Genomic DNA, 12,628 nt, shown 5'->3' with positions numbered 1-12,628 from the left:
ATGCTTTGCCATAGGGGGTGTCTTCTTACTTGACAGATGCTTGGCCGTCTATGGATCCTTTGGCTCTTTAGCCCCCTCTTTGGTAGATGCTTGGTTGCCGAGAGTGTGTTGGCCCACTGTTTGGTGGATGCTTTGCCGCCGTGGTCGCTCGGTTCGTTGGCGGATGCTTTGCCACCATTGCTGTTGTTTGCTCATTCTCTGGGTGGATGCTTTGCCATCATGGCTTGGTCTTTGCGTAGGAAACCATTGCATTGTTATTTTATTGCAGGCAAAGTTGTATGTCTAGGGTGTTGAGGGCGGTCGCTCCTTTCTTCGTATCTTTTTATTGTTCCTGTGTTATTCCAGGTTACTCACTATTATCTTAGTGGTTTGTAATATGTGCTATGAGGGTTCTCTCATAGCTGACTTGTAATTCACTCCTCTTAATGAAAAACGGGCTATATTCCCCGATCGCGAAAAAACCTATTTGGTAGTTGGGATAGTAGCTTTGACAACCTATATAGGTTTAAGGCAGAGGTTGAAAGGTGCAGCCCTGGAAGTTTTGTAGTCATAGATCACCACAAAATTGCTGATCAGATCAGATTTAATAGGTTCTTCTTTGCTATGAAACCATGCATAGGTGGTTTTTTAAAAGGATGTAGACCATACTTGGCCATAGATAGCACCTTTTTTACATGAGAGTTTAGGGGGAAGCTAGCATGTGCGATACTTGTTGACGAGCACAATTGGATGTATCCCGTTGCTGTTGGAGTGATAGACTCAGAAACAAATGAAAATTGGATTTGGTTTATGCAAAGGCTTAGAGATGCCATTGGAGCTCCTATAGGCTTAGCTATCTGTACAGATGCTGGTCAAGGAGTGATGGCAGGAGTGAAGGAAGTGTTCCCAAATGGAGAACATAGAGAGTGCATGGTGCATTTGGTGTCAAACTTTAAGAAAAGGTACAATGGGAAGATATTTGAGGACCATCTTTGGCCTGCAGCATATTCATGGAGCCCCTACTTTTTTCAGAAGCATTGGAAAGCAATGGAAGATGCTAAACCAGAAGCAATGGCTTATATAAGGCAATGGCATACTAAGATATGGACGAGAAGTCAGTTCTGGACACATTGCAAAGTCGACTATGTGACCAATAATTTAGTAGAGTGCTTCAACAATTGGATCAAGAAGTACAAAGGTTTGAATTTGGATGACCTTATGGACAAGATCAGGCAACTTATTATGGATAAGTGGGATGTTAGGAGAACAATCTCAAGAAAGATTCAAGGGATCATTCTGCCACACATCATCAAGATGTTGAAGGAGCAAAGCAGGAACTTGGATATGGATGTACAGAGATGTGGGGATACCGTAGCAGAGGTATATGTGAAGGGTGGCAGTGGCTTCAAATGTGTTGTCAATCTAGAAGCAAGAACCTGCACATGTAGGAAATGGGAAGTCTCGGGGATTCCTTGTAAACACGCTATTGCATTCATCACATCTCTTCCGGATCAATTGGAGAAACATGTTGGCATCTATTATTCCGTTGAGAAATTTAGAGTAGCATATGAGGCCCTTATACCTGCCATGCCAGACAAGTCTCAGTGGCTGAAATCTGACCATGGTTTCTTCATGGAGCCACCGCTTCTAAACCCTACGGCTGGTAGAAGGCAGAAAGAGAGAAAGAAAGGATGTACTAAGGGTGGTAGCAGCACGACAAAGAGAAAAGGTTCACATCGGTGCCGCATCTGCAAGGATATGGCCACCGTTGGTATAACTGCAAGTATGTTGACCCTGATGATATAGCAGCCATGCTAGCTTAGAAGTAAGCATGCTGACATTGCTCATCTTTATTTTTTACCACTTGTTATTAATTTCATATTGCCACAATGCAGGGGGCCACCGAAGAGGAGGAAGAAAATAATTGAACCATCGTGTGAGAGTAGTATTGTTCAAGTTCAAGTTCAAGTAGGACCTAAAACAATGCAGTTTTCATCTAGGTATGCCCCTATACACTTAGAGATCTCACATAAATTGCTGTTCAGAGCAGCATATGAGGAAGTCTATCAGTTGAGTACTTTTGATACCTCAAGCTGCTAGTTGTTTAATGGGTTTCCCTACTCAGTTTTTTTTTTTTTTTGGCCCATCTGTAATGTTCCAGTCTAAGAGAAACAATGTTCAAAGTAGAGAAATTAAATATAGGTTGCAGGAAAGCATGGTAGAATAAGGAGAAATGGGTGAATAAGGACTGTTCAGTTTCAATCCAACAGTTACAAATAGTTGTAAGAGAGATGGTAGCTCACCTGGAGATGAATTGCCAAACTTGGGTAGCATTGGTTAAATGTAAAGATAAGATAATGCTAAGCTTGCACGTAGCTTACAAGGTGATCTGTTGCTTGCATTATCCTTTTTTATATGCTACAAGCACCCCATGTTGCCATTTTTATATGCATCCATTATCCTTTTTTTCTCTGTTGCAGTACAGATAAATTTGCACTGGCAGCACCTATGCATTTCCTATTTTGTCTTATAGCCAGCTAATTTTTTGAAGTTGATATTTCATCACCTTTTTTTGTTTGGCACAGTAAGTAAAGTTATCCAGGCATCTAGCAAAATTTTACAAGCAGAACTCAAATCCCAATAAATATGCACTAAATTGAATCTATAAGCAGTAAGCTGCCATATTTTAGATGTATAGGTTGGTATTTGCAACAATTCAGATGTACATGTCCAGTGCGATTTCTTCTGGTTGAAATAGATACCTGAATGGTGATAACTGATAAGCAACTAGACAAATAAGCAACTTTTTCTCCAAAAAGAAGAATGTGTGATATCAGTATATCATCTAATGTACCATCCACACCTTTGCATTTTTGCAAAAAAACTGATATGTCTTACTGTATTCAGATTAGGAACTGGTAACCAAGTTTAAGAAAAAGGGCTAGTTTGCATTTTCCTTACATATGCTTAGATGCATAGCTTATGTGTACACTTTTACAGATCTCACGTGTTATATTCTTATTTGTTTTTCTTAAAAATGTATCTTTTTTTTATTACAGCCAAGGCGCTTCAGGTAACTTAGGTTCTGCAAACTCTCTCGGGTATGCTGAAATTGCAATACTCCCGTTCTTGATTATAGTATTCTCAATATCATATGCTCAAATTGTAAAGTTAGTGTTCTGGTCACACCATTCTCAATATTATCCTCTGAAATTGTAAAACTCTCTCACACGTAGGTCTGGAAGTGGTTTAAACCAACCTGATCCACTTGCCATTGAGTACTTTTTCATGTCTGTAGATGAAACAACAACACCACCTTCCACATCCACGCCTACAGGACATAAAAAGGATAAAAGAAAGACCAAGGCGCAAGTGAAGAAGAAGAAGCTATGGCGACTAGAAGCAAGACTCCTCTAAACCAAAGCCCTGCTGCACACACTAGAAGCAAGAGAAAACTTCCAGATCTTAATTTGTAGTTCATGCATATCATCTATGTGGCTTGTGATGTTAAGTAGTGCAGCTGCCTTATTTTGCTTGCTATGCAAACTTATGGCTGCCTATTTTGCTTAGCGAGAACGAGCCAAGTTATATGGACAACGATGGCTGGTTGAACTTGCTCTTTTGCTTGGCCTGTGAACCAATGAATTGCTACTTTGCTTGGTAAACATTTGAACCAATGAATATCTATGTAGTGTATGTCTAATTTCATGTGAACTGTGTTCAAAATGTTGCTTTAATGCTGCCTGTCATGTTCCTATAGTATTTATATTGATGCAGTCATATTTATGTTGTTGTCATTTGTTGATCTTCATTTTATCTGGTATATGGTTCTGGATATCAATGGCATTTAAGGAATTTTGGGATCAAATTTTTTGAGAGGTAAACTGTCTTCCCCATCTCATCTAACAGAAGACTGGCAGCTAAGGAAAAAAAACACAAATCGATGGCAGATAAGATAAGCTCTAATTTTTTTATGATGGCAGATAAGATAAGCTCTAATTTTTTATGGCAACAAGGAAAACGCTATAATTTTTTATGGCAGTGAACAAATTTTCTCCATGTATTTTGATGGTAGTTGTTTTGAATGTTGGACGTTCTCTGTTAAGGGACTGGCGTAGTACTGTACAGTTGAAATTGAAATATATTACTCGGTACTCCTACATGAGGATCCTCACAAGATAGCGCAGATTACCAGCAACGACACGCGTGCCTCGTGGGCTGACGGTGACACTGACACCTCGTGGGTTTTGTGGCGTGGCGTGCCGCGTATACGTTATTTGTTCCGATACGTATGCTAGCGGTCAGCCTATTTTATTTTTTATATGCAGTATATATATATTGTTTGGTGCGTTTTGGAAAATGCGAAAAGTCCTTCCCCCCAGCTTTTATTGCCGCCGCTCCGCTCCGCTCCTCCCATCCCCATCTATGTCTCTCGTTGTCTACTAAGGGTCACGAAGGAATAAAAAACATAGAAATGGAATGAAACACAGGAAACAGATAGGAATGTAGTGATAAAATAGAGGAAAGGAAAAACACATAAATTTCATAGAAGTGGGTGTTTAGAACACAGGAAACAAAGAGTATATATCAAAGCTTCACTAATGTATTAGATGCTACTAAACAAGTAGTTGCAAGGTGCACGCATGGTTCTACTCTCACAGATGACACACGATGTGCTTTAATGAGTGAGTTTCCCTCAGACTTCGCAAAGAAAAAGAAACCATGAGGCTGAAGTGGATTTTAAATTTCCTCCAAAATGTATAGGTATAGAAATCTTTCCTTTGAAAAGGAATCAATGAATCCTTTGTTCCAAACGCATCTACAGTAGCTAAAACTACAGGAATAACAATTCCTTTGAAAATCCTTTGAAATTCCCGTGATCCAAACGCAGCCTAATAGAGGGAGAACCCACCGCTCCCTCCCTCAGCCCCGGAACGAGATCGTCTAACGTCGAGCAGCCTGACTGCGTTCTGCAGTCGAGCCATCTGCACCGTCCGCTCCATCTACGGGCTATCCGACGTTCCCCATCTCACAGGCCATACAACAAAGGCCCGACGGCCCAAATAGGCCCATAACACCGTGTGGAGTATGCGCTTGGTCGACTCCTGTCCGCTGCCGTCGCCGCTCGTTTCTTCCCCTCCGCCGCCGTCTCTTCCGCGATTACAAGCGTCGCCTCCATCTCTTCTTCCTCCCTCGGCGCCCTGGCCTCCTCGTTCTGGATGCTGCGCCGCCTAGCTAGCCTCCTCGGGGGCGTTCTCTGCCTTGCCGCTGGCCACGCAGAGGCTGGTTTCCCGTGCGCCAGATGTGTGGTGCTCGAGCTCTGCTGCAGTATGCAGCCACCGTGGTGGAGGTCCAGGCTGCCCTCGGCAAGTTCCAGGCTGCGTCATTTTCAGGAGGTCGTGCTTAGCCTGGGTGCATCGAGGCCATCAAGCTTGGACTGGGAGCATGGACGCTGCTGCACAAGCATTGTGTTCTGCAAACTGTGCTTGCACTGTATTCTGTGAATTGTGTTATTGCAGTAACTGAATAGGAAGCACAAGTTTTAGCAATTTGTGCAGGTAGACAGCAAACTGCTAGCAAATTGTGATTCTATAGAAACAGAAAAGCAGAGCAAATTGTATAGATTGTCTTCTGGAAATCTGGAATGTTATGACTGAATAAAGAGCAAATCAGCTCAGTGACTTTATAATTTCCCTTCTCCCGGTCTAGTACGAGACCCATACGAACTTGACAATCAGTTCTTGTTTCAGTTTCTATTCGCTTGGCTTATAAGCCGTATTTTTTCAGCCAACGAACAGTATTTTTTTTCACAATAAATCAGTCAACAGTACTTTCAGCCATGGCTTATCAGCCAAACGAACATGACATTTATTAAATGATCCCTTTTATCTTTCAGTGACCCTCATTCGCACAAACAAATCTGCACGACCTAACATTTCCATCTGATTTCCTTTTGTTTGAGTACCTTTTTTGAACCTCAAAATCTTTTTGACCACCATAGCTAACCCAAAACATCCAAGCCTCCTCTGTACTACTGAATTCCATGCCAACTGGAGGTGAGAAACTAGGAGAAAACCCATTCCTACAGCAAATAAAATATTTAACTTGGTGGTCATATAATAAGCAACTAAAATATGTCTGACCGCATGGGGAGAAAGAAAACAGCATGGGTTACACACCTCTTTTGTTCCATCTCATATATCCTGATTCTATTTTGTGATGGACGCAAGTTGATGTTTCTTTAATCAATTCCAACACGAGCTGACGTAGTAGAGGATGACAAACAAATTAGGAGAATATTGATGCAATCTAAACACACACGGAGAGGAGTGCAGACCTGCGAACATGTTCGTGACGACACAACACAAGCAGCAGCCGATCGCCGACGCCTCGCCTTCGTGCTCGCGGGAAAAGCTGATCGCCGACGCCGATGCCTCACCCTCGCGGCCTCGTTCGCGGGAAAAGCAGACGGAAATCGCGCCAATAAGGAAAAGACGGCGCCAAAACGGGGGAGCGATGGAGTTATTCTTGGGCCGAGGCCCAGATAACAGAGGAGCGCGGCAGCCAGACCTGCAGGCTCCGAGCGCATAAGTCTGCATTCGTTCGATCCGGAGCTGACGGCACAGATGTGCTGACTGCACGGCGCAGTCGATCGAGGTGAAGTTAGACGATATCGTTCCCTCAGCCCCACCGTGAGCTCTCTCTTCTTTCATTCATTCACGCCCGCGTCCCAAGATTCCTCCGTCTCTCTTATCTTCACCCGTGTTTTTCATCTTCTGCAGCGAGATGATGGGTCCAAGACTCTGCGAGATGATACGCGAGACTTTTTGGTTGTGCACTACCGCCGGCCGGGTAAGATCTAATCCCGGGCCTGTTCGTTTACCTTGAAATGGAGGGATTTGAAGGGGGTAAGAGGGGATTTTGATTTGTAGAGGATTGAATCCCTCTCAATTCTTTCCATGTTAGATTGATCTCCCAACCAATAAGCCCAACGGTCTATTGGGTCTTGGTCACGCGCCCTGATCGGGGGCGCCCAACCCTACATGGTTGGTGGGCTCCCGTCGCACTACGCTATATATAGAGGTGGGGGCCGGCGGCTCGAGGTACGAGGTTCGCCGTGAGCCGCAAACCCCACCGACAAACCCTAGACCGATCTAAGAGGGCGCGTAGCCAGCGACGGGAAGCTCCATTGACTTCGCCGTCGTCACTGCTACGTCGTCCGTCTGCACTGCATCGACGTCCGTGCAACCTCTACTCCACTCGTCGCTGCCCGTGTGCTGCCTCCATCACCGAAGCTGAGATGGCCAGCTCAACCGTGACTCCCTCCGAGGGCTCAGGTTCAACACCAGCACCCTTACCCTATCTCTCTCTCGGTGTAGTGTTCTAGGTTTAGATATGCATGTGCTATTACGGATCCAAGGGTTTCCCTCCTAGATCTACTGCTAGAGATCCTAACTGTAGTCAACAATGGCATCAGAGCCAGCCTATCTAGTACGTGGATCTAGATCAGAGAAAAACAATCGAAAGAAATCCAAAGAAGTTGGTCCGATTTTGAATCAGGTCAAGAAAGAGAAAACCTAACCCTAACAGAAAGGGGACGGTCATTAGGGGCTTCGGCCGACATAGTTTTCGGTTGAACCCTAACCTCGATCCCTTCAGATCTGAGAAAGGTTGACGGTTCAGATGAAGAACACCTAACCCTAACTCTAGAGAGCTCGGGAAAAGGAAAGAAAGAACCGATTTCAAATCGGGGAAAAAAGAAAACAGTGGCCATCCCAACCCTAACCCTAACCCTAATCGGCAAATCGGGCCAAATCCGAACAAACGAATCAATCAAAAGAAAGAGGAAGAAAGGAAAGGGGATGGCCTATCTCGGCGTCTGCGTGGCACTGCAGTCACGCCGGCGCGCGGGGAAAAGAAAGGTCGGCCAGGGGGGCACGGCTCGCCGGGACCCGGCCATAGGGGCGCCGCGGCCAGGCCGCTCGACGGCGGCGCGCTCACCCGCTGGGGAGCGCGCACGCCGGTGAGGGGGCCGGCGACGGTGCCAGGGCTCCACCGATTCACCGTCCGCTTGAGTCGCTCGGTGACTGACTGAGGGAGAGCTGTGAGGCGAAGAGAAAGGGAAAGAATGAGGGCTAGGGTTCAGGGAGCGACGGCGTTCGTTGGTTTTGATCTAGCGATATTGAAGGCCAACCGTCCGATCGGCGCAAGCGGCTGAGATCAATTGGGCCAGCGCCGCAGCCCAGGCGGGATAGGGCGCGAGGCCAATTTCCCGGCCCAGGCCCAGGTTGCGGCCTGGGCGCGGGGGAGCGCGCGCCACGCGGCTGGGCCGCGGACAGCTGGGCCGGTTGCGCTGCTCTGGGCCGAAATGGCCGAACACAGTGAAATGATTTCATTTTTTATTTTCCAGAAACTTTTGATTCATATTTGATAAATTCGAACTGAATTTTGATGTTGAAATCTGTACAATTTTGATCTAACGTCAATTTTGTTCAGAGAATAGTAAAGTGCAGTAAAAGTTTATGAAAAATAGAATTAAAAGATTTATTAAAGTTTCCGCTGCGTACTTAAAAATTATTGCTTTCATTATTAAATTCGAACCAACGGGAGAATTTAATTTTGAAACATAGATAATTTTTACAGTTATTATAATGTTGTTATTATTCTGACCAACGTTAATTAATAGCAATATTATAATATTAATGTTGTTATGGTTTTTTGTTATACATTATTTCTATTTCTGTCCAACGGTGATGTAGATTTAATGTATAAAATAATTGTATGTTTTAATTTTGACCAACGTTAAACTAAGGCATGCAATTATTGTTGTTATTATTTGTGTTCTCACACTATTTGAATTGTATTTTTAGGAGGATATAACTTGATGAGTTGTATCAAAGAGATCCCCACTCTAAAAGGTGATAACTATATTGAGTGGAAGAAAAAGATAGACCTAGCTTTTATCCTCGCTGAGGTGGACTGGGTTGTCACCACACCGTGTCCCAGAGAACCTGTGGCACTAGTGAGGGAGACAGATGAGACTGATGCTGCATGGCAGAACAGAGAGCGGGACTTTGCTCCCGTAAAGATGTCTTTTGACCATGAAAATAGAAAGTGGGTCACAGCCAATAAAAAATGTTTGGCTGTGATAAAGAATACAATTGAGCCTGTAATAGTGGGCTCAATTCCAGACTGTGACACGGTCACAGAGTACCTAGAAAGAATAAAGAGTCAGTTCACTGGCTCTTTAAAGACATATGCAACCCAGCTGATCAAGCAGCTGGTAACAGAAAGGTACTCTGGTGGCAGCAGTGGTATTAGAGGGCACATACTGAGAATGAGCAATCTGATATCTAAGCTCAAACCAATGAATTTGGCACTCAAGGATGAGTTTCTTATTCATTTGATTTTTGCTTCTTTGTCCAAAGAATTTGACACCTTTGTTGTTAATTACAACATACAGCCTAAAAATGGAATTTAGAAAAGCTCATAGCCATGTGTGTGCAGGAGGAGGAAAAAATAAAAGTTTTACAAGGTGGTACTATCAACTACCTAAAAGATAAGAAAAAGAACTATAATAACAGTTCTTCCTCCAAGTCATCTGGAAAGGGTCCCATGCAACAGTCTCAAAACAAGCAATTCCCAGTGGATAAAGATCAGTGTCTCTACTGTAAGAAGACGGGACATTATAAGAAGAATTGTCCTGATTTTCTAAAGATGATAATGAAAAATAAAGGTGACAACATTATTACGTTTGTAAATGAATCCTTGTATGTAAAGTTTTCAAAATCTACTTGGTGGATTGATTCAAGTGCAACTATTCATGTTGCTAATTTATTACAGGGATTCCGTTCGATGAGAACTTTGCAAAGAAGCGAAAGTTTCATTAAAGTTGTAAATGGAGTACAAGCAGATGTTGAGGCTGTTGGCGATCTTCCACTAGAGCTTGCTGATGGCTTCATACTTATTCTTAGAGATGTTCTTTATGTACCTTCTTTGCAAAGAAACTTGATTAGTGTATCAAAGTTGGACCATGATGGTTATGATTGCCATTTTGGAAATAGCAAATGTCAGATATTGTTTAATAATAGATGTATTGGTCTTGCCTTTCGACAAGACAAACTTTATTTGTTATCACTTCGTGAAAATGTGAATTCCGTATGTGATGTGAATGAAAATGTATCCTCATCGAACAATGCAAATAGAAAACGAAAGAGAGCTCACGATGCGTTGTCGAAATTATGGCACTGTCGTTTAGGCCATATTTCGAGGGAGAGAATAGAAAGACTAGTTAAGAATGATATTCTTCCTCCATTAGAGCTCTCAGATTTAGAACAATGTAGAGATTGCATAAAAGGAAAGTATATAAAGAAAATTAAGAAAGATGCCAAACGAAGCGCAGGAATTCTATAGATTATTCACACAGACATATGTGGTCCTTTTCTTATGAAAAATGTGGATGGTTATGATTTATTCATAACATTCACAGACGATTACTCTTGCTTTGGCTATATTTATCCAATTAAAGAAAGAACAGAAGCATTAGATAAATTCAAAATATTTAAAGCAGAAGTTGAAAATCAGCATGATTTAAAGATTAAGATAGTCAGGTCTGACCGTGGAGGAGAGTACTACGGTCGGCATACCCCATATGGACAAGTTCCTGGACCTTTTGCAAGGTTCTTACAGGAGAATGGTATAGTCGCCCAGTATTCAACACCGGGCGAACCTCAGCAGAATGGAGTAGCTGAAAGGCATAACCGTACCCTGATGGATATGGTGCGTAGTATGATAAGTTACCCCACTTTACCGATGAGTCTGTGGATGGAGGCGTTAAAAACCGCCATTCATATTCTCAATAGAGTACCAAGTAAGTCGGTGCCCAAAACACCGTATGAGTTGTGGATAGGAAGAGTACCCTCACTTAACCACTTGCGTGTGTGGGGGAGCCCTGCTGAGGCTAAAGTTTTTAACCCAAACATTGGAAAGCTAGATCCCAAAATAGTGAGTTGTCATTTCATTGGCTACCCAGAAAAGTTAAAAGGTTTTTATTTCTACTGTCCTAACAGATATACAAAGTTTGTGGAAACGAGACACGCTGTCTTCCTAGAGGATGAAATGATTAGGGGGGAGCATGGTAGCTCGAGAAATTGACCTTGAAGAGAAGCGAGTGTATGCACCCACTCCAATCATTCATAAGCTATTTTTCTCACTACCTGCTGTTGCTGCACCAACAATACAAGACACTGTGGTGCCAGCACCTGTTGTTATCCCGCCTGTGGCAGCAATGAATGATGATGAGGAACCTGTGCCTCAGGATCCTATAGAACCTATTGCCACACATAAGGGGGAGCAACAACAGCCTCAAACAAAAAATGTGCCAAATGAGGAGGCCCCTAGAAGGTCTCAAAGAATTAGAAAATCAGCTATTCCTGCTGATTATGAAGTGTACAACACTGAAGAATTTCAAATGGAGGATGATCCCACCTCATTTGAAGAAGCCATGAAAAGTGATCATTCATCAAAGTGGCTTGAGGCCATGGAAGATGAAATGAGATCAATGAGTGCGAATAAAGTTTGGGATTTGGAGATAATTCCTAAAGGAGCCAAAACAGTAGGATGTAAATGGGTCTACAAAACAAAACTTGACTCTCAAGGGAATATAAAGAGATATAAAGCCCGACTTGTGGCAAAAGGCTTTATACAAAGAGAAGGGATTGATTACAATGAGACCTTTTCTCCAGTCTCATGTAAGGATTCCTTCAGAATCATAATGGCATTAGTGGCACATTACGATTTGGAATTACATCAGATGGATGTAAAGACGGCATTTCTCAACGGAGACTTAGAAGAAAATGTTTACATGGCACAACCGAAATGTTTTGTCATGAAAGGAAAAGAACGTTTGGGATGCCGCCTAAAGAAATCCATTTATGGATTAAAACAAGCTTCAAGACAGTGGTACTTGAAGTTTGATCAGACAATAAAGAATTTTGGGTTTAAAGATAATGTTGAGGACAATTGTGTCTATGCAAAGTTTAAGAATGGGAAGTTTATCTTCCTTGTCCTGTATGTGGATGATATCTTACTTGCTAGTAGTGATGTCAGTCTACTACTGGAAACAAAGAAGTTTTTGTCCTCAAAATTTGATATGAAAGATCTTGGTGAAGCTTCATTCGTTCTAGGGATCGAGATTCACCGAGATAGAAGTAAAGGGGTATTAGGACTGTCACAAAAGACATACATAGAAAAAGTCTTAAAGAAATTCAGTATGCACAAATGTAGTCCCTCACCTGCTCCTATAGTCAAGGGCGACAGATATGGGGATTTTCAATGCCCCAGGAACCAATATGAGATTGATCAAATGAAAGTGGTTCCATATGCTTCAGCTGTCGAAAGCTTGCAATATGCTCAAGTGTGTACGTGCCCTGACTTGACATTTGTTACCGGGTTACTTGGCAGATTCTAGAGCAATCCTAGAATAGAACACTAGAAATTGGTAAAGAAAGTCTTGCGTTATTTGCAAGGAACGAAAGGCCTCATGATGACATATAGAAGATCTAATTCACTCCATATAGTGGGATATTCATATTCTGATTATGCGAGAGATAATAGAAAATCTACGTCTGGATATGTGTTTACTCTCGCA

General features: G+C 42.7%; 1 protein-coding gene and 1 long non-coding RNA gene across 2 annotated transcripts; one reads left to right on the top strand and one right to left on the bottom strand.

The window, feature by feature from the left end:
- Positions 1 to 861: 861 nt before the first annotated feature.
- Positions 862 to 1,785, top strand: LOC136531637 (uncharacterized). Its single transcript, XM_066524285.1, has one exon. The coding sequence runs from the start codon at positions 862 to 864 to the stop codon at positions 1,783 to 1,785; it is 924 nt and encodes a 307-aa protein (XP_066380382.1).
- A 4,023-nt stretch (positions 1,786 to 5,808) lies between these two features.
- On the bottom strand, positions 5,809 to 6,825 carry LOC136531636 (uncharacterized). Its single transcript, XR_010778081.1, has 3 exons — positions 6,317 to 6,825; positions 6,159 to 6,240; positions 5,809 to 6,061 (listed from the first exon to the last, which is right to left on the bottom strand). It is a non-coding gene; the product is annotated as an uncharacterized lncRNA (long non-coding RNA).
- Between the last annotated feature and the right edge of the window lie 5,803 nt (positions 6,826 to 12,628).

This window comes from Miscanthus floridulus, unplaced genomic scaffold (genome assembly GCF_019320115.1).
Source record: "Miscanthus floridulus cultivar M001 unplaced genomic scaffold, ASM1932011v1 fs_400_2_3, whole genome shotgun sequence".
NCBI classification, from domain to species: domain Eukaryota; kingdom Viridiplantae; phylum Streptophyta; class Magnoliopsida; order Poales; family Poaceae; genus Miscanthus; species Miscanthus floridulus.
This window is presented reverse-complemented; position numbering and strand designations above follow the sequence as displayed.

What these genes read in the sequence shown, in the direction of transcription:
- LOC136531637 (XM_066524285.1), top strand. Translation starts at nt 862, where the DNA reads ATGGCAGGAGTGAAGGAAGTGTTCCCAAATGGAGAACATAGAGAGTGC.